The sequence below is a fragment of the Mauremys mutica genome, chromosome 2 (assembly GCF_020497125.1).
Source record: "Mauremys mutica isolate MM-2020 ecotype Southern chromosome 2, ASM2049712v1, whole genome shotgun sequence".
Classification (NCBI taxonomy): Eukaryota; Metazoa; Chordata; order Testudines; family Geoemydidae; genus Mauremys; species Mauremys mutica.
The window spans coordinates 206,188,240-206,210,185 of NC_059073.1; the positions used below are offsets into that span (position 1 = coordinate 206,188,240).

General features: G+C 41.1%; 1 protein-coding gene across 9 annotated transcripts in view; it reads right to left on the reverse strand.

The window, feature by feature from the left end:
• BBS9 (Bardet-Biedl syndrome 9) overlaps positions 1–21,946 on the reverse strand; it is a 519,285-nt gene that overhangs the window by 397,392 nt on the left and 99,947 nt on the right. For 8 of the 9 annotated variants that reach the window (XM_045005716.1, XM_045005719.1, XM_045005717.1 and 5 more), the window contains 4 exons: positions 19,139–19,192; positions 11,870–11,972; positions 5,756–5,860; positions 3,067–3,081 (listed from right to left, as the gene is read on the reverse strand). In XM_045005716.1, the coding sequence (XP_044861651.1) occupies positions 3,067–3,081; positions 5,756–5,860; positions 11,870–11,972; positions 19,139–19,192 (277 nt within the window). The remainder of the gene's footprint in view (positions 1–3,066; positions 3,082–5,755; positions 5,861–11,869; positions 11,973–19,138; positions 19,193–21,946) is intronic. The other variant, XM_045005718.1, reaches the window with a different exon arrangement.

Sequence of the window (21,946 nt, forward strand, 5' to 3'; positions counted from 1 at the left end):
CCAAGTAACAGAAACACATGCATTCAGCTGCCCTGTTGTTAACTTCACTAGCACCGCTGTCTGGTAGTGCCTCCAGGTGGTAAGCCTGCAGCACTTTACAAAAATCACAATAAAACTTGTTTACATGAAACTGTCAGGGACATAGAGACAAGCCTTAAAAACTGGGGGATTCCAGGGTTTCAGGGACACTTGCTGAAAACTGTTTCTCAATCAACTTGTGAATTTTCAAAATGCTGACTTGAACAAACTTTACATAAGTTTCTTACAAATCTCTCCATAATCTACTAGAAGAACTAGATTTGTATTATGTCATTATTGAGCGAAACAAAGTCTTGATATTAAATCTTGAAACATTTCAGAGGGTTGCCAACAAGAAATACTTAACAGAATTTGCCACAAAGATTTTGAAATACTTTCATATTGAAAACAAGTTTATTTTTTCTACTATCATGCCAACTGCTCTTGGATCTCCAGTTCTCAGTTTGCCTCATCATAATATTTTTTCAACATGTGCAAAGGAAATGCAAATCAAAACTAAACGTGAAAGAACTTTACTTCCTGAAACAAAAATCTCGATTATCTCTGGTATATACAGACAGAGTCCAAAAATCACTGAATCAAAGGGAAGCAGAGCCAAAAGCTGCTAAATATATATATACCTAGAGCAGGGGTCGGCAACCTTTCAGAAGCGGTGTGCCGAGTCTTCATTTATTCACTCTAATTTAAGGTTTGGCGTGCCAGTAATACATTTTAACGTTTTTAGAAGGTCTCTTTCTATAAGTCTATAATATATAACTAAACTATTGTTGTATGTAAAGTAAATAAGTTTTTTAAAATGTTTAAGAAGCTTCATTTAAAATTAAATTAAAACGGAGAGTCCCTCTGACTGGTGGCCAGAACCCAGGCAGTGTGAGTGCCACTGAAAATCAGCTCATGTGCCGCCTTCGGCACCCATGCCATAGGTTGCCTACCCTGACCTGGAGTATAACATTTATACTGGAGAATTCTTTCAGAACACTTCTTTGGGCATGCTAGAGTAATTTTACATGGGAGCAAGGAAATCCAAAGCAGCACCAAAGTCTGGCAGCCAGAACTTCCTTGATCCCTTTCTATTATGTCTGGTAATAGGCCTTGTGTCATCCTCGTCCACCGTTGTGTTATACTTTGCACATGCCATGCACCTTAAATACAGTAATAATGGATAACAAAGTATATGGGATAACAATTTTTTCCCATGTATAAAAGCAGAATTGCTCATTGGCAATGTAACCAGAACAGATCATCATATAAATAGTATCTGTTTGAAATATAATACATTGTGTGCATGTAAGATAAAAGTAACTGCATTAATCTTAATTATACCTTTGTAAAAAGACCTTGTGTGGTGAAAGAAATAGCTGAGTCTGCATTCAGAATGTTAAATATTCAAAGAATTTATGACCTTTCTGTTACGGACTGAGCTCAATTTCGCTACTATAGTACTCATTGTAGTAGCCCAAATAAAATGCTACCATAAATACATCCTCAGGCAAAATTCTGCAATCTTATTCATGCTTGAACTGAGGGAAATATTGGCTTGAGTAAAAACTACTCATATGAGTAAAGGTTGCAGGGTCTGGTTCTTCATTTCTAAGAGATGTCTGATCCTATCAAATTGCATTTAAAATAAACACATCTATGCAGTAAGGCAGAGCTATTCTTAGTAACAATGATGGTTTGAAATACTCCTGCTTCTACTCTCCATCCTGGGTCCCATGTAGCTGGCCTCACTCTCCAGAACAGATGAAAACAAACAGTATTTTCATTGCAACCACTCCTCCTGCTTTGTAGGGAGTGTTAAAGTGGCTGAATTGTGGTTGTAGAGCACCTCATCCTGTTCCCTGGGATGGAGCCACTCTATTTCTTGGAGTACCTCTATTTCTTCAGCAAAACCAGGAGCAAAAGAGAGAGAGAAGGAAGGGTGCAACTAGCAGTCTCATTTACCTACTTACTAGTTGCAGCAGCTTCAGCTCTACCTCTCCCAGACAGCTAAATATGGATGGGTAATGAAAGAGGCTGAGAGAGAGAAAAGTCAAACACATGCCCATTAAGCAACCCTATCTCCAATGGGAAATCGAACAGCTGGAGATTTCCTTCCCAGCTGACCCCCAAACTGGGGTTTCTCTTTCTTTTTGGGGTGAACGTGGAATTTACAACCAATACATTTCTTATAAGATCAGCAAAACAAATGTATATCCCACAGGGACTTAATATATGCTTTAAACATATCCAGACAACAGGGAGCCTCCAAAACTCAAGAACTGTCCTTTTTCAGCTTACCTAGATGATAGCTACCTTTCTATTCCTCTTTTATCCTCCTGTGTAATGTTACTTTGACAGTTGGGCACCACTTGAAGCCATGATACCTGTCCTAATCATGGCTATATTTTGAACAACATTTGTGCTAGTATTTTTAATCACCTAGAAATCAACTTTTAACCTTCCATAAAACAGTTCTAAGAAGAACTGGGATGAATGCAGGCAATTCACACCACTCTGAGAGCTACTGTTTCACTCTGTGCACAGATAACATGGCACCAGTTCAAATCCTAAGGCTTTTTCACAATAAGAAAGGTTAAATAAAATAATGCTTAAATTCAGCTGAAGGTGATGAGCTATAGATAGAACTGTAAGAGGAAAGGTGGCTAAAGATACAGTAAGCAATAATAATATAATTGTATTTTCCATCACGGTCGTCAAGATGGAATAAAACACTTTAATATTGTAGATTTCAATGTTATGCAGGTGAAAATGTACTATAAGTCAATAAAAAAGTCGTCATTGGTGCATTCTACTTTTCCTTTGGATAACTTTCCCCTTACGTCTAAGCCTCAATCTCTCCCATAATTCCCAGCAGTCATCCCTAGAGCAGTGCCATGCCAGCACATTGTTCTAAGGAGGATATAAAAGCTTGTAAGAGTCACCTCCTAAAAAGTACATTCACAGTTCACTTCCATAGGTACATTCACTGAAAATCAGCTGTCAGTTATAACACTCTGTCCAGTTTTAATCTTTTCTTTCACTCACCTTCAGGATTGAGATCTACAGCATAATCAGCAACAGGAAGAAGGGAGAAAAAAAAGCAAGAATATGTAAGATATTATTTAAAGAGGAATCAAAGAAGAGATATAATAATTAACAGTTTAGAAAAAATAAATGTAACTTTTGTTAAAGGCAAAATCCAATAAGTATTTTTTTTAGTGTGTCTAAATATATAAGATGTAACACTAACCAAAAATAACCAGAAAAGGCCAGATTCATCCCTCGTGTAACTCCATCCAACTCAGTAAAAACAAATTAAATTAAACTGTATTGAATTCCACAGAGTTACACCAACCATAAATTTGACCCACAATGCTGGATTATTTAAACAAACAAAAATCCATTCCAATGAAAGGTTATAATGAGACAATGAAAGAATATTTTTTCATGAACCTAAGTGTTATCCGAGGACTTGATTCTACAAACTCCAACAGGGATAGTGTGTTTGTATACAATTCTATTGAACTAGCCAACCCTAATGATGGAACAGAACTTCTGAACCATTAAGTCATTTAATTATTTTATGCTCCTTGCGCTGGGCAAATTCCACAATTAAACACAACATGTTCAAGTGTGGTCCTATTCTAAAGTGATTCTGTATAAAATGGCTAAATAGTGTTCTATGATTACTTTATTTCAAAGATCTCTGATCAAATGTACCCTCAGGTTACAAGTATTTGTTTCCTAACTGCAAGGCCTACAAGCTCAATATCTGAAAGTCAACTGGGGTATTTTCTTTCATTGTTATTAACTATTACAAAAGTAAATAATTCATTAGATAATGCAAAGAAATAAGCATTCAGCTCACTCTCTCTTTGCTGTGTTGGTTCTGCAGGGCTAATCAGAGCAAAAAAGCAGTAAAAATGCACATCACTTAAAATCAGGGGGTATGATTCAAGAAACCCAAGACCAGATTAGCACAGAGCTATATGTAAATTGCACAGAGGTTGTCTGCAGACATGTCCACATGGCCCCAGACAGAGCTCTTAGGAAGGTACTGCATGCTCAGTCACTAGAAGCCATCAATCTCTGACATCCCGAGAGTGCAGGAACTGGAACTGTGTCTGCTGCTTGCACAGATGATCTGGAGCATGGAGTAGCATCCTTTGCCCTCTACCCTCTGCACACCCAGCTAATCTAGCCTGAAGAGGACAGATTTGTGTTATAATGAGCCATTTTTATAGTCAGATTTACAAATAAAACTGCATTTCAAACTGCCAAAATAGGTAGCACAAACACAGCATGTTGCCTTGAACTGTCGCAACCCATCACAGGAAAAACTTCTCCAGTGATGATCCAGTCTCAAATTGATGCTTAACCAACTCTTATGCTTTGCTAACTCAGGCTCTAATGGTCCAGAGAGGAGGAATCCCATAGCTAAGAGTTCACTCGCAAAAATGTTTTGCAGACTCAGTTCCTTCAGAATGTAAATCCCAGGCCTGTCAGAAGAATGCCTTGGATGACATCGCATTTAATTTCTTAAGGAAAATAAAATACGTTGTCCTCAGCACTTTTTAGTATTGTGTATATGTGTTTCTCAGAGCCTCTGAGGAGGGCTATGGTTCTTGTAGAATCCAATGGTCCTTAGGCTTCCTGAGATCAAGAAAAACACCCATTACAGGAATACTGCTTCCCATACTACCTAACATACACACGGTAGTATGGGGAGTACTGAGCACATGAAACAAAGATTCCCTGAGGGAGAAATGCCCTCCATTCTGTTCCTGCAACCAGTGGGGAAGGAGGAAAAGAGAAAGCCAAATCTTCAGCTGATACAAATCAATGTATTTCCACTTACTCACTTTTACCAGTATTATAAAATGTCACCCAGTTTTCTCCCAGACACACACGTTCTGACTGAGAATTAAACAGTGTGTGTAGGAATGTTTAAACAAGAGACAGTCCTGACATGACATGGATCATTCAACTTAGCTCCTTGTCCTTAGATGATATCTGATTAGCCAGCAAGATGTGTAAAGACAATAGATGTCAGGGCAAACTGACCTGTTGTGTCACTATGGATGGCCTGGGGTCATTAGGTCATTATGAAATGCAACAACTTGCGTTTTGTTCTAATTTTTTCTAAACAAGTAAAACAATCATAAATGCTATTCCACAGACTAAAAGGGAATCAGGGTGAAGGAATAATCAGTCCCAGCAACCATTTAATCCTCTTCCTCTGTGCAAAGAGAGTAATTGTCACTTTTGTTGGCAGCCTCTGCAGTGAGGTCAAGGACTGAATGGTCATAAAGAGGTAATTAACTTCTCACCCCTAAAGGAGATCCCTCTCAGGTCAGGATAGAAGCAAATTGCTGGGACAGCACATGGGAAGTCTGTTTACCAAGTTGTAAATGTATATTGTTAATGCTGTAAACAGGTTGGGCAAGTTAATGGTGCTATATAAAATATTAACTAAAACAACAGGAGACCAAATTCTTCAGCACACTACTATTAACTTTAAAATATTAGAAAGAAAGAAAGAAAGAAAGAAAGAAAGAAAGAAAGAAAGAAAGAAAGAAAGAAAGAAAGAAAGAAAGAAAGAAAGAAAGAAAGAAAGAAAGAAAGAAAGAAAGAAAGAAAGAAAGAAAGAAAGAAGAGCCCTAAGGGAATCAAAACCTTTTTAAAAAAAAACAAAAAACAAAAAAACAACTCTTTGAAATCTCATGTTGCTCACCTGTGGGCATACTATAGGAAGCCATAGCATTTCCTTCCAGCTCTGCTGGTGGACAATTCCCCTTCAGAAAGACAGACAGAGCTACAGCTTTAGATCTGCAAGACTCTATAAATAATAACAAATTACATTAAATAAATACGTCCAGTTGAAAGAAAACCTAACATTTTCCAATACTTAAGGAAATACACCTCTACCTCGATATAACGCGACCTGATATAACACGAATTCAGATATAACATGGTAAAGCAGTGCTCCGGGGGCGGGGGGGCGGAGCTGCACACTCCAGAGGATCAAAGCAAGTTTGATATAACGCACTTTCACCTATAACGCGGTAAGATTTTTTGGCTCCCGAGGACAGCGTTATATCAGGGTAGAGGTGTATTTTTAGGTTAAGTTATATTATACATTTCCATTGAACTGATTCAATCAAATCTGTACATAATTTTTTTCTTCAATATATATTATTAAAAGCAAAACCAGATAGTCCAGTTCAAAACTCTCTTAAAATGCAGCAGTGAACATAAGATAGACTCAATACAGATGCAATTCTATATTGAGGTCATAGCATCAGAGCCATCAGCTCTCTGTTCCTTAGGGAACATGTGGAAGGACCATCGGAACTGGCATTCCAGAAGAGACCAAAGACCTATTAATTCCATTATCCTGTCTCAGCAATGACCAATGTTAGATGCTTTAGAGCAGGGTTGTCAAACATAAGGTCCATGAGCCCGATCTAGGCCCTAGGACACTTTTCTGGGGCCTGCATCTCCCTCTGCAATTTTCAAAGCAATGCAGCCTGCAGCTGGCTGAATTTCAAAGAGGCTGTAAGGAAGCCAGAGTGCGCAGTGCTGAGAAGGAAGCTTATGCCTGACTGGGCACAAGTAACTGAACCTTCTCCTCGCTCAGCAGATGCTCTTTGTACAGGCACAGTAACCACAATACCACATATTTTTTGGAGGTAGAAGGACCAGTAATATTTGCAAATTAGTACGTACCATTACATTATTTGATTGTATACTATTTTCAACATTATTGTCTATCTTTCTGATTTTGCACACATCCTAACATTCTGTTGGTTTTTTGTGACTGCCACTCACGTTTCTTTTTTTAAAACAGAGTATAATCATCCTCATCAATGTGTCAAAAGTGAAGCTTGGTGCATGTCTACTTAGAGGGTCACTAAGGCCTGGTCTACACTAGGACTTTAATTCGAATTTAGCAGCGTTAATTCGAACTAACCGCTCAACCGTCCACACCAGGAAGCCATTTAATTCGAACTAGAGGGCTCTTTAGTTCGAATTCGGTACTCCACCCCGACAGGTGGAGTAACGCTAAATTCGACATGGCTAGCTCGAATTAGGCTAGGTGTGGATGCAAATCGAACTTAGTAGCTCCGGGAGCTATCCCACAGTGCACCACTCTGTTGACGCTCTGGGCAGCAGTCGGAGCTTGGATTCTCTGACCAGCCACAGAGGAAATGACCTGGGAAAATTTGAATTCATTTTCCTGTCTGGGCACTTTGAATCTGACGTCCTGGCTGGACATCGGGGCGAGCTCCGCAGCACCTGCAACGATGCAGAGCTCTCCAGCAGAGGAGTTCATGTTATCTGTGAATAGAAAGAGGGACCCAGCATAGACTGACTGGGAACTCTTCGATCTGATCGGTGTGTGGGGCGAGGAGTCTGTGCTTTCGGAGCTGCGCTCCAAAACACGGAATGCGAAGACCTACGAGAAGGTCTCCAAAGCCATGAGAGACAGAGGATACAGGCGGGATGCAACGCAGCGCCGCGTGAAAATCAAGGACCCCAGACAAGGCTACCAAAAAATCAAAGCGGCAAACGGACGCTACGGAGCCTGCCACCACTGCCCCACCAGTGACCGTGGACTCTGACGATGGGACAGTGTCGACGGCCAGTTCCTCGGTGATGTTCGCGGACGGGGAAGATGAGGAAGGGTTTGTGGAGGACGAGGCAGGCGAGAGCGCTTACAACGCTGGTTTCCCCGACAGCCAGGATCTATTCATCACCATCACGGAGATCCCCCAACAACCCTCCCCGGCCATTAACCCGGACCCTGAATCAGGGGAAGGAGCAGTCGGTAAGTGCTTTAACCATGTTAACTTTTATTCTTAATATAACAGGAATCTTAACTGTGTGAAAAGGAGGTCTGTCTAGATATGGGGATAGAACAGAAATCATCCTTGGAGATCTCCACGAAGCTCTCCTTGCGTTAATCGAAAAGCATCAGCAGGAGGTTCCTGGGGAGAGCTGCCTTATTGGGTGCTCCGTGGTAGCACAGTTTTCCGCGCAAGGCTTTCATGAGGTACTCAGGGAGCACTGCCTCCCCGAGCACGGCTGCATCGGGCCCTGGTTCGTGCTAGCTTTCACGCAGCATGCGCTCTCTATCTCCTTCAGTGACCCTCCTCAGGGTGATCTCGCTCGGAGACTCCTGCATCTAATTAGGGTAATTACTGTAATTTTACGCCTGGTCCAAAGTATTTTTAAAAAATCTACGGACAGACGGCATAGCACAGACTCAGCACGCAGCTGCGTGACGAGCGTAACGGAAAGCCAAAGAATATAATGGACGCTCATGGAGGGAGGGGGGAATGAGGTATCCCACAGTTCCTGCTGTCTCCGAAAAGGATTTGCATTCTTGGATGAGCTCCAAATGCTTCTAGGGTCAAACACAGTGTCTGCGGTGGGTCAGGGCATAGTTCGGCAATTTGCGCACACACCCCACCCACCACCAGAAGTGAAAACAATCCTCTGTTGACTCTTTTACATGTCACCCTATCTTTACTGAATGCTGCAGATAGACGCGATGGTGCAGCACTCAACACCAACATCCTTGCTCCCCCCACGCTATGGATGGCTGATGGTACAAAAAGATGGGTATCCGTCCTCAACATCAGCCTATTGGCACATGGGGCAGTGCAAAAGGACTGGTAACCATGCGTACTAGCATCTGTGAGGTTGATCAAGGGCGCCTGGCCCTAATTTTTCATGGTAGATGGTGCAGTATGGCTGTTAACCGTCCTCATCATTGCAACAGGGGGCTGAGCTCCATCAGCCCCCACCCTTCCTGTGTAAAGAAAAGATTGATTTGCCCCTGGACTAGCAGAGGGATGATGGGCTCCTTCATCCACAGTAATTAATGTCCTGCCTGGACTATCATTGCAGCTGGAGGCTTCCTTCCACTCATTTCTCACAAACAAGTCACTGTGTCTTATTCCTGCATTCTTTATTACTTCATCACACAAGTGGTGGGACAATGGTATGGTAGCCCAGGAAGGCTGTGGGAAGGCCGGAATGAACAGGTGGTGTTGTTGCAGGAGCACCCCCTTGTGAATAGCATACAGCTCAAAATTTATGCAGGATCGGACACAGAGCAGCTGTGCTCTCTGGTTCTATGATACAGTGGTTCTCTAGTACACTTTCCCCTAATCTAGGCAGGACTGATTCTATTTTTAGATACCAAAAAGGAGGGATTGACTCAGGGAGTCATTCCCAATTTTGGCTTTTGCGCCCCTGGCTGCTCGGCCAGGGGCACTTATGACAGCACCAAATGGTGCAGTGCAAAAGGACAGGTAACCATGCCCATCTTATTACCATCTTATTACCAATTTATGGTATGGTAGATGGTACAATATGGCTGGTAACCATCTCAGCTGTCATGCAAAAGCAAAAGCATGCTGCTGTGTAGCGCTGCTGGCCCGCCTCTGTCAGCGGCATCTAGTACACATACGGTGACATACACAAAAGGCAAAACAGTGTCCATGGTTGCCACGCTATGGCGTATGCCAAGGCAATTCTGGGAAAACGGGCTTGAAATGATTGTCTGCCGTTGCTTTCCCGGAGGAAGTAATGACTGGCGACATTTACCCAGAATCCACCGCGAAAATGATTTGTGCCCCAGCAGGCACAGGGGTCTCAACCCAGAATTCACAGACACAGGCTAGACTCAGTTAATTTTTCGCAAAAATGTATCTTTGCAAGGAATTCACTCCCTGTTTCCCATCTCACAGCTTCCACTGTCTCCAGACCTGACACAGCATCCCCCTCGCAGAGGCTGGCAAAGATTAGGCGGCGAAAGAAAAAGACAAGGGACAAGATGTTCGAGGAACGTATGGGCTGCTACCTAGCAGAGGCGGACCAGCAGAGCCAGTGGAGGGAGACCGTCTCTCTGTGGCAGCGCTCACACAGCGAACGGGAGGAGAGGTGGCGTGAGGAAGAGACGCAGGCGACTGAAACGCTGCTTGGACTAGTGAGGGAGCAAACGGACACGCTCAGGCGCCTTGTGGATGTTCTGCAGGACCGCAGGAGGACAGAGACACCCTGCAGTGTATCTGCAACCGCACTCCCCCGCCACAAAGTCCCATACCCCCCTCCCCGAAAATAATCAGGAGGAGGGGCGGCCGGGGACGTGAATACTGTCACTGCACCACAGCACAGTGCTCAAGTACCCAAAAGCTCTCATACCGTACATTTGCCGAAGTCCTTCACTTCCAGACTCACAGTAGTCCCAATCCCAGTCCCATCCCCTGTCTACTTAATTAATAAAAATGCTTTGCTGTTAATTACTGTTTCCGTTATGTTTTTTCAAAGAAGACTGTGTTTGAATGGGGGGCGTGGGGAAGGGGGTGGTTAATTGCATAGGACAGTCACCTTTCCCAGGGTACAGACACGGGGGCAGGATCAGCAGCGGGTCACACACACGGTGCAGTCAGTAGGCACCCTGGTCGGTATGGGAGGTGGTTTCCAGGTTCTGTGTGGGCGGGGGAGATGTGACTTTGCAGCGGGGGAGGGCGGTTACAGATCTTATACAGCGGTCCTTGTCCTGGACCGCTGAGTCACGCAGCTGAGGAATCTGTATCCGTCCTCCTCCACCACAAGGTCACATATCCGCCCGCACACAGAATTCCATAAAGAGGGATGGCAGGCTCCGTTGAAAGAAGCATTCCGGCACTGCGGACCGCTCTAGGAGCAGGAGCCTGTCATTCCTTGAGTTTAGAGGCGGTCTTTACATCACCGCACACCCTACCCAGCACAGTCTGTGTCCCAGTTTCAACCCCTTCACGAAAAGTCATGAATAAAGAAACCTTTGTTAAGTAATAATGGGACATGTATTTTATTTTTACACGTGTGCTGGAAGTGGGGGTAATGGGGTGAACGGGGTATGTAACCGAAGAGGAGAGTCAACAGTAACTGGGTAAAGAAACAGGGGCAGGTTCAGCTTCTCTGTAAAGAAACTGAACAGTCACAGGTCACGCTGCTCGCTGGTATTTGAAGAGTTCCTTGTCGCTGTCCCAGGCGCCTGTATAGGGCTTCATGAGCAAGTGCATTAGCGGGCAGGCTGGGTCCCCGAGGATGACTATAGGCATCTGCACATCCACAACAGTTATTTCGTGGTCCGGGAAGAAACTACCTTCCTGCAGGCGTCTGAGCAGCCCACAGTTCCTGAAAACACACGCATCATGAACCTTGCCCGGCCACCCGACGTTGATGTTTGTAAAACGTCCCCTATGGTCCCCCAGTGCTTGCAGCACCATTGAAAAGTAGCCCAATTTCTCATCAGCTGACTGTGGAAGAGGTAGACGATAAAGTGCGAGGAGGAGAAAACGGCGATGATCGCAGCGGGCTCCATGCTTGCAGTGCTGTGGCGTCCGCGCTGTCACTGACCAGAAAAGTGCACGAACAGATTGCCCGCAGGCGCTTTCAAGGAGGGAGGGAGGTTGTGATTGACGGTTCAATGAGGACACTTACCCAAAACCACCCTCGACACATTTCTCCCCCCAGCAGGCATTGGGGGCTCTACCCAGCATTCCAATGGGCAGCGGGGACTGCGGGAACTGTGGGATAGCTTCCCACAGTGCACCGCTTCCAAATTCGACGCTGGCCCCGTGAATGTGGACTCAGAAATTCGATTTAGTGTATTTAGTATGGATACACAAATTCGACTTCATAAGGTTGAATCCACAAATTCGAACTAAGTTGATTCGAAATAGTCTTGTAGTGTAGACAAGGCCTAAGTAAATTTTAGAATAAGGCTGAAACAATCCCAGCTAAAGCAATACATCATAAAATACTTTGTAACAGTAAAAGAAGAATTTACCTATAGCATCAAAGATGAACTGGTCATGGGTCAGTGCTAAAGGAGGTTGTACACATATTGATAATTTTGTTTTCTGCACAGCCAATCTGCTCTGTAGTGTGATCTGAAGTAAGTTGAAAGTGAAAAGGTATTTACACACAGAAGCACCACATTAATCTACCTATGACTTTAAAACCAGCATAATTAGCAAAATTATCACATTCAATGATGATTTGCACTTGCACAATTCCACTATAACTAGCAGCTAAGAAAACTCCATGAAAATGTAATGGTAGGCCTTGACAGCTAGTGAAGAAAAAAGTGAGATGGTTTATCAAAATTCCTTGGTAATATTCAGCCAAACTAATTTATTTTATAAAATTGCAATACATTAGATTTGTTTTCTATTTTGCAAATATCTAGTTTGTTTGGGTTTTTCAATGTAAAATAATGGCAGCACTCAATATAAATAGTAAAAAATTAGGCAATTATTTAAATAAGGTGTTACTCTATATTTTTCTTTCACCAAAGGGACTCTCAATGAACATCAAATCATGGAATCCTTATTTTTTTTTATAGCATGGCAACAATAGAATCTACTCCTCATGCAGAAATTATTTTCCAGTGTTACATTACCCCTAACACACATATATAACATACCTTCATTACATGTAATGTGGAGATTCAGTCTGTGGGAACTCTATACATCTCAAGCAACCATGCTATCATTCAAAGTAAAGTTCACAGATAAAATGTACTGATAAAAAATAAAACTTGTATTTATTCTCATTTTTAGATTTATAAAATGCATCCTATCACAGTTTGCATATATAAAAACATATTTTTTGCCTTTTCCCCGGAAAAATAAGGACATTTCCCTCCCAAAACAGACCACCTCCTTAAATAAGCTCTTCAGAAAACAAATGAGCTTTTCACAGTATCCTAAAGGTCTCCATATTCAGGCTCTACCTGACTAGTGCAGGTAGCGAATTCCAGAATGAAGGGATCGCCACCAAGAACACTCAGACAGCAGCCATAAGAAGCTAACGTGAGTGGGAACTGTCTCAGCTGCTAGTTTGCATGTCGAAACTCGTTTTAACTGTCCTGGATAAGGAGAAAATTAGCCAGGAAGAGGATAGATATGAAGATAATGGGCTAAGTTCAGGAAGTAGGTACAACATTAAGTTGCAGTTGTTGAACTAGACCTGAATTTAGCCCAATGTTTTTAAAATGTGCTTCAACTCCAATTAAATATATCTATACACAAAAATTGCATGAGACTAAGTTAAACAGATATAATCTACTTATAAACTGACATAAGAGTCCCCATGCAGAGGTTTGCAAAGGTTTAGCTAAAACAATCTTAAAAACTATTTTGATGAAACAGGTGCAAGTTTTGGGTGTAGACAAGGCCTCACATTGTCCATGTTTAGTAATGTTTTCAATGTTCATAAAAAGGCAAAGTTTGCTTGATGCTTTGAAGTGTAAACCTCAGTGAAACAAACAGAGTTGGAGCGGACTGAGTTAATGTCTTTGCTGGTGTTAGTTTAATAAGTTCTCAGAGCCTGAGTAGATATTTACATTGTTAAAGTTAGAGAAAACAGTGACACCTAAATTCAGTGGGAAGAAAAATATATGTGAATGCCATGCTTATAAAACAGAAATATCTTTCAACTACTTTTTTTTACTTTTCTATTCTTACTTTTACTAAAACAAGGTAGGTGAGGTAATATCTTTTAGTGGATCAACTTCTGTTGGTGACAGAGACAAGCATCCAAGCTATACAGAGGACTTCTTCACGTTTTGGGTAAGATCCTCTACTGTGCGGATAAGGTGAAGCCAGAATTCACAACCCCAGGGGAGGTGAATGGGGAGTAAGATATTTTAAACCACCTTTGCGCTTTCCTGGTCCTGGGAAGCTATGGGGGCTGGAGAAGGCTCTGGTGTAAATTTAGACATATCTGTCTAAATTACAGCAACTTCTGAGGGCTATCCAATGGGCTGCAACTCTGACAAGAATCCTTGAAGCACTATATGATGTTGCCTTGCATGTGACATGTCCTGCCCACTTCAAGTCCAGCCACCCCTCCACTATATACTGCAAAGGGGTCTTTTGGAAGCAGCCACTTTCCACAGTGCCTGTGTCACAGATCAGGGCAACAGCACCTGTATTCCCCCTCAATGGTCCAGCAAGGGCATCCACACTAAGACTTTCAGCTTCCCAGCCATTTTCTTTCTTGTGTGAAGACCCACATCTCACTCCCTTCTGACCAGGGTACTTCCAACCTGCACAGTTACCTGCCACTAATGCTTTATTCCCAACAGAGAGCCAAGCAGCCCAAGCACAGCTGCTTGCTTTCTCTTCAGAGACTGATGGCAGTGTGATTTTCAACTGTTATAAATACCACACAGTTCTTTCTATACAAACCTATTTTATTTTTAAGGTAAAAAAGGACTGCAGAGAAAACATATTAAAAACAAGAAAAGAACCTACCTGCATGCTAATAAGCTTACCAAAGTTCAACCCAATCCTAACATAGATTCTGACAGGAGCAGTCTTTCAAATCCCCACCCAAGGGGATTCCTGTGATTACAAGTTCATCACAGCTTCAGCTCAGAACAAGCACCCAGTTTCAAAGGTCCCAGAAGGCCCACTCCTTCCAACCTTATGCTAAGGATTGCGTCTAGGGTGACCAGACAGCAAGTGTGAAAAATCGAGATGGGGATGGGAGGGGTGGGGGTAATAGGAGTTTATATAAGAAAAAGACCCAAAAATCAGGACTGTCCCTATAAAATCGGGACATCTGGTCACCCTAATTAGGTCTCTCTGTGCATCAGTGGTCCTGTCCATTTGGATAAGGAAGAAGGCCCTAAGACAGTTTAAAACTAGGCTATTTATCCAAAAATCCTCTCTTTGTCTGTTGGTCCCTGGAGAATCCAGTCTGAACTAGTATATATACACCAGTGGGGTGGCTTCAGGGCCGCCCAGAGGGGGGGGCAAGAGGGGCAATTTGCCCCAGGCCCCGAGCCCCACAGAGGCCCCCATGAGAGTTTTTCGGGGCCCCTGGAGCGGGGTCCCTCACTCGCTCCGGGGGGCCCGGAAAACTCTTGCGGGGCCGGGCGCAGGAGCTTCTTTGCTCCCGGTCTTCACCGGCGGGGGGTCCTTCCGCTCCGGGGCGGAAGGACCCCCCGCTGGTGAATTACCGCCGAAGACGGAGCGGGTCCCGCCGCCGAAGTTCAGCCCGGTCTTCGGCGGTAATTCGGCGGCGGGGGGGCCTTCCGTTCCGGGACCCGCCGCCGAAGTGCCCCAAAGACCCGCGGCGGGGACCCCCCGCCGCCGAATTACCGCCAAAGACCGAGCTGCACTTCGGCGGCGGGTTCCGCTTTGGCGGTAATTCGGCGGCAGGGGGCCCCCACCGCGGGTCTTCGGGGCACTTCGGCAGCGGGTCCCGGAACGGAAGGGCCCCCCGCCACTGAAGACCCCGGGCCCCCGGAATCCTCTGGGCGGCCCTGGGTGGCTTCAAAGGGCCGATAATGGTGGAAGTACATTAGCATCCCCCTCCTTGTAGAAAATAGACATACATTTCCATAACAACACAAACACAGCAGCATTTTGAATTCAATGGACCAAAAAGGTATTAACCCTAATTCAATAGGATCTAACTTAATTTACTAAAGTTTATCTTAATTCCATAAGATTTGTCCAGGACACTACAGGATATTGTCAGTCTGCCAGCCTGCACCTTGGGAATATTTTCCCAGCTGTAGTCTTTGGGGTTCCTTTTATGCTTCTCTGGCCTTTTTTGATGACATAAAGGGGCCTGGAGCAAGGGTTAGGATTTTGCCCACTACCTGTTTTTATAAGCATCTAATTTTATAAGCCTTTTCTGCTGGGCCAGTGGCTTTTTGCAGAATTAAATACAACCCTTATTTAGAACTCTAGTAGAAAAAATGTCCACAAACTTATGTGTTTGTGTTTCATACACAGATTTTCATGTACCATAATCACAATCAAAACAGCCACAACTTCACTCACTTGGAAGGATTAAAATCCATTAACTATTAGCCTTATTCACACTGCAGAAAACATGCCAGGTTATACATATTGGTAATTGTTGTAACAGAACCCAAGGAGAGATTTAATTTTGAAAATTGTGCATAAATTTGTAAGACACAATCAGGAGGTCATCTTGTTTGAATTAATCTGACATATGTTGTAGTGTACAAATGTAATGTGTGAATAGTTTTTATGTTCTCTTACAGCAATAAGATCCAAGGTTGATAACTTTGTAAATCATAAAAATATGAAATTCCATTAATTAAGAAGGGCTTTTCCATCAACTTTATTTAATTCTTTTGAATGAAGAGCTTCTACTTAAAAATCAGTAAAGTAGGGTATAGGGACATCAGTGTGTTTATATGATTGGTAGTAACTATTAATTGTCCCGTAAGAAAATATGACGCATCTAATTGATCTAAATTTACTACTGGGGATTTTTATTGCAATATCTTGTGTAATTTAGATTGATTTACAGCATCAAACAAAGCTTAAATGAAATTTATAAATCTACCCACCAAGTACTCTATAAATACATCTGTAAATCTGTACTGATCTCCAACAGTGTTTGGCTTTTGCCCTGGTTTTTTCCAGATTAAGTTATATTATGCGCATGGATGTTCTGATTAAATGAAGAGGAGCAAGAAAAGTTATCTGCACTCCCTATAACAAAACACTCCTCTCCTCTACCCTACCCCCAAAAGTTTGGTGGTTAGCTATGATGCCATGCTATCTTTGTCTGTACTAAATTCCAACATAGGGATGCATTTAAGCACCAGTGTAAACTAACTCAACTGGAACCCAGCCATCCTGAAATTTCAGGAGTTCTCTCAGGCTAATACAACATCCAAATGTTCACTAAGGCCCAAATCCAAAGCCCAGGTCAGAGGGAGTTTTCCGCTGACTTCAATGGGCTTTGGAAAGGCCCTAGGTCATGGCTCCCACCCGCCATCCCCAAAATATAGAGTAGATTGATTACTGCTAGGAAAAAAATGCTTGAGGGATTTCTACCTTAAATTACTGCGTCTAATATTTTAGTCCTACAGTTTTAAGGGTGGAAAAACACCTTTTATCTCATCTAGGATTGCCATCTATCCCTCGTTTTATAGAATTATCCTTTTTTCATGTCTCTCATATTTTGTGCCACATAGAAATATTAATATAGGTCCCAATTCACCAAAATATATAGATATATAGTCAACCGTAAGCATGTGAGTCTTGTATCCCTATTCACCAAAGCACTTAAGCACATGATTAAATTCAGGTTCTGAAATGTTTGGCTGAATAAATACAGGACTAGTCACATGCTTAAGAGCTTTGCTGAATCATAGCCATACTGATCAAGTCGATCTGTTATTTCCTTATTTTAATATATGCTTATCTTTTTTCATAATGTGTCCAGTATTAGCCAAAATCTCTAATGAATAAATTAAATTGCAAAAACTATGCTAACCCAAACATTAATATTACAACAGTTAATATCAGAAAGAGTCCAAAAATGCAGAAGTTAAGGGTCTAGAGTTAATGTTAACTTGTCAACAACATACAAACAATATCCTGTTAGGCTACACATTTGGCCAGAGAAACAAGAACAGAAAACGTTACTCATGAGCAATGTGGTAACTTAGGAACTTTATATTCTGTGCTTCCACACTTTTTCTGATTTTGCTGTGCAAAAGAGCTAAACATAGTTTGTCCTTGTCTACACCAGCAGCCAAACTATTCAGTGATATTTTAGCTGCACCAGTTGCCAGCAACAACTGTTTATTATTTGTAGTGGAGACAAATATTGCAACAACAACTTTTTTCATGTAATTTTATGGGGTGGGATGGTTTGCTTATTTAAAAAAAAATAGAGGAACTGCTTGTGGTTATCAATGTGAGAATTTAAATAGCCCCAATTATACTTTGATGTGCACACTTCAGTTTACATGACTAGAAATGGAGAGGGGCCAGTTCTACCACTAATACTGGTGCTTGGCTGGAGATAGTTTTCTAACAGTTTACATTGCAACGATTGTGGGTGAAATCTTGGCCACGCTGAAGTCAATGGCAAAGCCCCCAATGGAGGAGAAGAGGAAAAAAATAGAAACAATTTATTTAAGTGAAAGTTCAGATTATTCCAGAAAAAATTACTAAAATCATAAAATTTGTGGCAATGGTGGTTTTTTTCATCATCCATGATTTTCTGCTCTTGCTGATGTTTAGACAGTTTCGTTGCGAATTTTATTGCTTGTGTTTTGAATGAGATGTTTAAAATCTCCCTTACGTACACTCAGATCCTGATAACCCTTCCTCACTCTTGTAGAGGACCTTGCTCTACAAAAGTCATTTACTCATGGTGTAAGGTGCTACTTAATCAGAGTAAGATATCAGAATCCAGCCTATGATTTGTTCTCATCAGACACTGTGCTTCTCAGTCTGGAGAGAGAAAGAATGGACAGAGATACGAAAAAGCAAGGCCTTCATTTTCCTCTGCTAATAATCTTAGAAGTTAATGTGGCATGTTCAGAAGTTAAATTAATTTGATTTAATGCTCAGAAGAAATGTATTTTTTATATTATATAACTGTGCACGCATGCACATGCACACACAAATCTTTTCTTCAAAACGAAGCACAAACATTAATCTTCACTGAGGACTATGACCATGTTGTTTCAAATTAAAACTCTCAACTATTTTTGTTGTAGCTATAAGTAAAAGCATGAATAAAAAGTTTTTACAAATAGGACAAATTTATTTATTTTCACTCTTTCATAACTAAAAAGACATTAGAAGAGATTTTGCTCAGACTTCTAAAAAATATTCACCTGTTGAACTGAAATGTTTTCTCTGTGCAAAGGTGAATATTTCTAAAAAGTTCTGAGCAAACAAAGACAGGGTTCCAACAGAAAGAGTTTTAGATCCTTAACTACAGAGTATGCTGTCAGGCACCCACTATAAAAAACTCCAAAAACTACTTCTTTCCACTCCATCTTTTATCTGACTTTTCCTTAAAAACAAATTAACACAGAAGATATATAAAACTTGCTAATCACTCTACAATTTTGGCAGGAAGTTAGAAAAAAGTTCCCATCCAACACCAAAAAAGGAGATAAAATTGTAAATATATATGGCATTTCAAGCTCTGTTCTCATTTCCATGACATAAATAAAAGGGATAACAAATGTGAAAGGTTTGCTGAAATTTGTTGCTACTGTTTTAAGTGTTACAGTTTGAGCTAAGCACAATACCTTTACTGTGACTGAAGGAACTGCCTCTGCCCTCACCTCACTGTCAATGGCTTGCTGTGAAGAAAAAGATGAAAACGGAGCAAATGCTGTATCACACATGAATGAGTGAACACAATGAATGCAGTATTACCCTCCCACCACCAACTAGCTAAATAGTGAGTTAACTGTAAAGAACTTATCACTCCGATGACAGATTGAAATACACAAAATAGATTTCTGGGCCCCTTCTTTAGAAAAGACAAAATTCCTGTTTAAAACTGCCCACAAAAAGGATAAGCAACAGTCATGAATATTTTGTATATAAAAAGCTAATACATTTTGATATATATTTGAATATTTGGAACTGTTTTGTCTGGCATGGTTCCTTCTACTGTGAGTTTATTCAAATTGTGGAAACTCCTTCTGTTATTCAGTAAGGAGAGGCGACTTCCAATCTGCCTACACATAGTATATATACCACAGCATAGGATATAATACATAATTACCACACAAAATAAAATAGCATAGTGTATATGTCCTGAATTTCAGAGAGAAAGAAAGAGAGAGAGAGAGAAGGCTTTTTTATTGGCGTTTCTTACTTCTATTTCAACAAACAACCATGTCCACAGCAAAAGTTAGCTTGACCCTATAGTGCAATATTATTTTTATATATGTGTGTCTATGTGTATACACACACAAAAGAATCCTTACAAAACTAAACCATACTGGAAGGAGATTATACTAATATATACTGTAGGAGATTATACCTTCATATGGTAAAAGGTTAAGTAAAACAATGCTTTCTGCCAGAATAAACAAGATACACTGTCTGCTACTGTCCCATCCTCCTCCTCTCCCAACCTATGCATTGGGATTCACTAGCAGTGTCCCTAGTGCACATGCAGAATTCCCAAAAAAATCAATGGGGCTCCCTCTGGATGCAAGGATCCAAAAGGTGCTAGACTACGATAGGTTTCCCTTTTTTCTTCCCATGTAGTTCCTTATTGCATTTTCACCCTGTATAACTGCAGTGAGAATCACCATGAAACCCTTTTCCTCACATGAAACTAAGACCTACAACTGCCTCCAAGACCATCCTCAATATCCCAGCTCTCTTTGCAGGAGAAGGTTGAAGCAGATCAGTTTGCATCCACAAGGTTAAGTGCATCAGTGCAACAACATGACAGTTTTCTATTGACCTAAGGAATCCCAAATCTACACGGTTATTACCACAACTAGGCAAGACCAGGCTGCCAGATCTCTGTCCTCTTTTTTGTACTAATATGTCTTTCCTATGGACAACTGCTAAGATATAAAGAAACAGAAAGTGCATTGCTTAGCATATATTAATAATCTAATAAAACATTTTTGATAAATAATATGACAGTTATACCTCTAATTATAAGTATTAAAAATGAAGTTCCATTTATATTTTTCAAATAGCAAGTAATCCCAGTAAACATAGTTTTGCAGAAACACATCGCCCAGAAATGACTAGTTAACAGCTGTTTTGGCACAGCATAATACTTGTTCTGAGAGGTTTATATATTAAATTTTTAATGGGAAAAAATAAAATTGAACATAAGAGATTTCAGTAGGCTGAAACACTACAACAATACAAGATGACTGATCCACTTCTGTATATGTTAAACTGCACTGCAGCATCACAGAAGTTAGAATGGCAAAGGTCCATGAGGCCACCTTGCCAATCTCTCTGCCAAAGCAGGATCACTCCCTACAGGGTATCTGTGAATGCTTTGTGCAGTATAGTTTCAAATGATCCATGTAATGGGGCTTCTACTATTTCTCTTCAGACCATTAACAGTTTCTCTTCAGACTACTAACATACTATAATAGAGCTCACCACTAGGAAATTATTCCAGAAACTCATCTTAACATTTTCCTTTGCTCAGTTTCATCCAATTTCTAAGGGCTAAGATAGAAAGAAACAGTTGTTTTAATTAAAACTATTAATCAAAGTGCAATGTGTTGACATCTTTGCATCAAATACAACAAGATCAGTTACACAAGCTAACACACATTAATATATCATGCATCTGAGGTGGTTTTAACTATATTTTAGGGTTTTGTATAAAACAAACTGGGATGCTTTCCAAGCCGAAAAGTGGATCTGTTTTCCCCTCTCTCTCTCTCTCTCTCTTAATTATAGAAAATAAGTGAATAGTTATATTTGGCAACATTCTTCAATGCCTCATTCATATCTGTGGGAATGCAGATAAAAGTTACCAGTACTATTTTATTCAATAAGGATCCATATACATTAGTGCAGACCCTGCGTAATCAATCCCTCTACAGCCAAAAAGGCTTGTTGACACATGCACATATTCAATTTCTTCACATAAATACCATTCCTCAAAGCCTATCCATGAGTCTTACCATCTGTACTTCAGCATAAAAAAGTATCAATTCAAGCAAACCTACAAAAAGAATGCAACCCAAAATAACCAGTGCATAGTGAACACAAGCAACTTGAAATGCTATTCAAATTGGTATTACAAAGACGGCCTTTCAAAATTGTACATGCCCTCTTGTCTGGGGCAAATCGTATTTATTTATTCACTTTTCTTTTTAGACTTATAACAAGAAGAATATCTTTAGTTGATTGCAATGTCATCATCACAGTAAAAGGGAAGCAAGAAGATTTTGCACCTGGACTGATGAATTCTCATGAGAAGACTGTAAAGGCAGAAATACGATAACCTAATATAACTGAAAAGGCAGAAAAGAACCTCATATTTTTGTTAACTACAAAGTAACAAAAAATTACTAAGATGTTGGCTGTCATGTTGTATACCTTCAGTTGTCACT